Consider the following 2,768-nt stretch of genomic DNA (forward strand, 5'->3'; position numbering starts at 1 on the left):
CCTATATGACCCCAGACCAGACCCCTATATGACTCCAGACCAGACCCCTATATGACTCCAGACCAGACCCCTATATGAGTTCACTAGCAGACTAGAAGGGACGTTGTCTCCTCTTTAGGGCTCCGTCCCCATCATTTCGTCTACAGGACATAAATACTTGTCCAGGATTCCTAGAAAATATGTAGAAACCCTAAAAAAAAAAAGTCCAAAAATATAAGAATAACTCGTCAGACCGCCCACACACACACAACGCATGCGCAATGCCAATCAGCCAATAGCAGCTCGCAGGACAATACTTAAGAGCCGCCCTGTGATTGGCTGAAACCCTAACATAACCAAACCTATAGCTGAAGGCGCCACAGCAGCCCACGTGACCATAACCAGCCAATGGCTGCGTGCAGCATTGGGCCGTTGCCCCGGCAACAGTAACGAGCCGCGCTGTGATTGGCCGCTGCCTTCCTGTGACCGGAGCCGTGAAGTGGCGGCGGCTGTGGTGGTCGCGGTCCCGATGCGCCGGCCGCTGCTCCTGCTGCTGTGCCCGTGTGTGCTCGGGCTCCTCCTGCAGCTGTGGCTCCGCTCCTCCCCCGCACCATCCGCTGGTTATCGGGGTCCTGTCCGCCCGGCAGCACCGCGCCCTCCGGGACACCATCCGCGACAGCTGGCTCCAGGCTCTGCCCCCCGCCCGGAGGCCTCTGCTGCGCTTCATCGTGGGCTCCGAGGCCTGCCCTGTGCCGCCCGAGGACCGGGAGGACCTGTACTCCTGCCGCCTGCTGAACATCACCTCCCCCCTGATCCACCGGGAGATCGAGGCCTTCACCGGGCCGGAGCCCCCCCGCTCGTCCCCTCACCGCCAGCTCAGCGTCACCTTCCGGGTGTTACACCCGATCATCGTCACCCGGCTGGGGGCGTGGTGTCCAGGCCTGACCCGGAACCTGAGTGTACGTCTGTACCAGGCGGAGCACGAGGAGGCGCTGTGCGGAGCCCGTCTGACCCCGAAGAGCCACGGGGCCCCGCTCACCCAGGCCGGACTGTGCTACAAGCCGGTGGAGCAGTTCATCCTCCCGGAGGGCTTCCACGGCACGGTGCGGTGGGACAGCCATGACGCCGAGGGGTTGGCCATGTGGGGTGTGCACCGGGTCACGCTGAACGATGGCGGGGGCGTGCTGCAGGTGACGGTGGCCGATGAGGGGCTCCTCCCCTACGACTTCTCTCAGGGGCCGGAAGGCATCGCCGGCGGCTTCACTTACATGGTCCACGATGGCGAGCTCCTCCTCCAGCGACTCAGCTCCCGCCCCCTGCGCTTCGCCCAGCACCGCGCTGCCCTGGAGGAAGAAGAGGCGGAGCTGCTGGCAGAGAGCCACGCCCACAACGACATGGTCTTTGTAAACGTTGTGGACACTTACCGCAACGTCCCCCGCAAGCTGCTGCTCTTCTACCGCTGGCTGGAGGCCGCCGCCAACTTCGACTTCCTGCTCAAGACGGACGACGATTGCTTCATCCACTTGGATAATGTGCTGCGGGCCCTGGAGAAGGTGCGGGGCCCCAACGCCTGGTGGGGGAACTTCCGCCTCAATTGGGCCGTAGACCGGACTGGGAAGTGGCAGGAGCTGGAGTACATGAGCCCCGCCTACCCCGCGTTTGCCTGCGGCTCCGGCTACGTCATCTCCCGAGACATCGTCCAGTGGCTCGCTGCCAACGCCGACCGGCTGAAGACCTACCAGGGGGAGGACGTCAGCATGGGTATCTGGATGTCGGCCATCGGACCCCGCCGTTACCAGGACGATGGCTGGCTGTGTGAGAAGTCGTGTGACCGCACCATGCTCTCTGCCCCGCAGTTCTCTGCGCAGGAATTGTCTGAGCTCTGGCGGCAAAAACAGCAATGCGGGAATCCCTGCGAATGTTCCAACACGTGACCAAAGACCACGCCCACTGATGGTGACTGCGGGATTCCATCGGCTGCCACGGGGAGGGATGGAGTCTTCTTTGTGTTTCTTCCAGTATTTGGGGGTTATCAGGGGCCACAGAATTATTTAACCCCATTGAGGATACACAATAGAGGACTCTGAGGGGCAGAAGCCTTATATTTATTATAGTAGGAGAATCATATGAACTGGGCGGAGTCTTATAATGCCCCTCCCCCTCAAAGTTTCTGCACTTTTTATGACTGGACGTATATATATATAATATCACATATATTTATTAAAGGGATGAATTTTCTTATTTCTGTCTAATTTTTCAAGGGGCACTTACTTTAGTATAGTTTACAACAAGGCAATATACAGAAAGCTGAAGTGATAAGGCTTGACATGCACATCACGTACTCTGTATACGTGTACACGCAGCTGTGTTTTATCATGGAGAGGGGAGCTTCAGATATTGCATAATTACAACTTGCTGTCTAGGCATGCTGGGAGTTGTAGTTTTTTCAATATTTGGTTGTCCACAGTTTGGAGACCACTGCTGTATACACAATGTGAATGCCTCTCTATGTACATACAGCACAACTGCCTGTGATCGGAACTCTGTCCCTAGTGCATGCAACAAGCCTGTTATCATAGCTCCGCCTCCACTGCATGCAACAAGCCTGTGATCATAGCTCCGCCTCGACTGCGTGCAACAAGCCTGTGATCATAGCTCCGACTCCACTGCATGCAACAAGCCTGTGATCATAGCTCCGCCTCCACTGCATGCAACAAGCCTGTGATCATAGCTCCGCCTCCACTGCATGCAACAAGCCTGTGATCATAGCTCCGCCTCCACTGCATGCA

General features: G+C 57.6%; 1 protein-coding gene across 1 annotated transcript; it reads left to right on the top strand.

The window, feature by feature from the left end:
- Nucleotides 1-493: 493 nt before the first annotated feature.
- Nucleotides 494-2,220, top strand: B3GALNT2 (beta-1,3-N-acetylgalactosaminyltransferase 2). The gene is given in 2 exon segments (XM_056551402.1): nt 494-580; nt 582-2,220. Coding segments are annotated over 2 exon segments (1,404 nt in total). The 5' UTR covers nt 494-508; the 3' UTR covers nt 1,914-2,220.
- The last annotated feature ends 548 nt before the right edge of the window (nt 2,221-2,768 follow it).

This window comes from Hyla sarda, chromosome 1, assembly GCF_029499605.1.
Source record: "Hyla sarda isolate aHylSar1 chromosome 1, aHylSar1.hap1, whole genome shotgun sequence".
NCBI classification, from domain to species: domain Eukaryota; kingdom Metazoa; phylum Chordata; class Amphibia; order Anura; family Hylidae; genus Hyla; species Hyla sarda.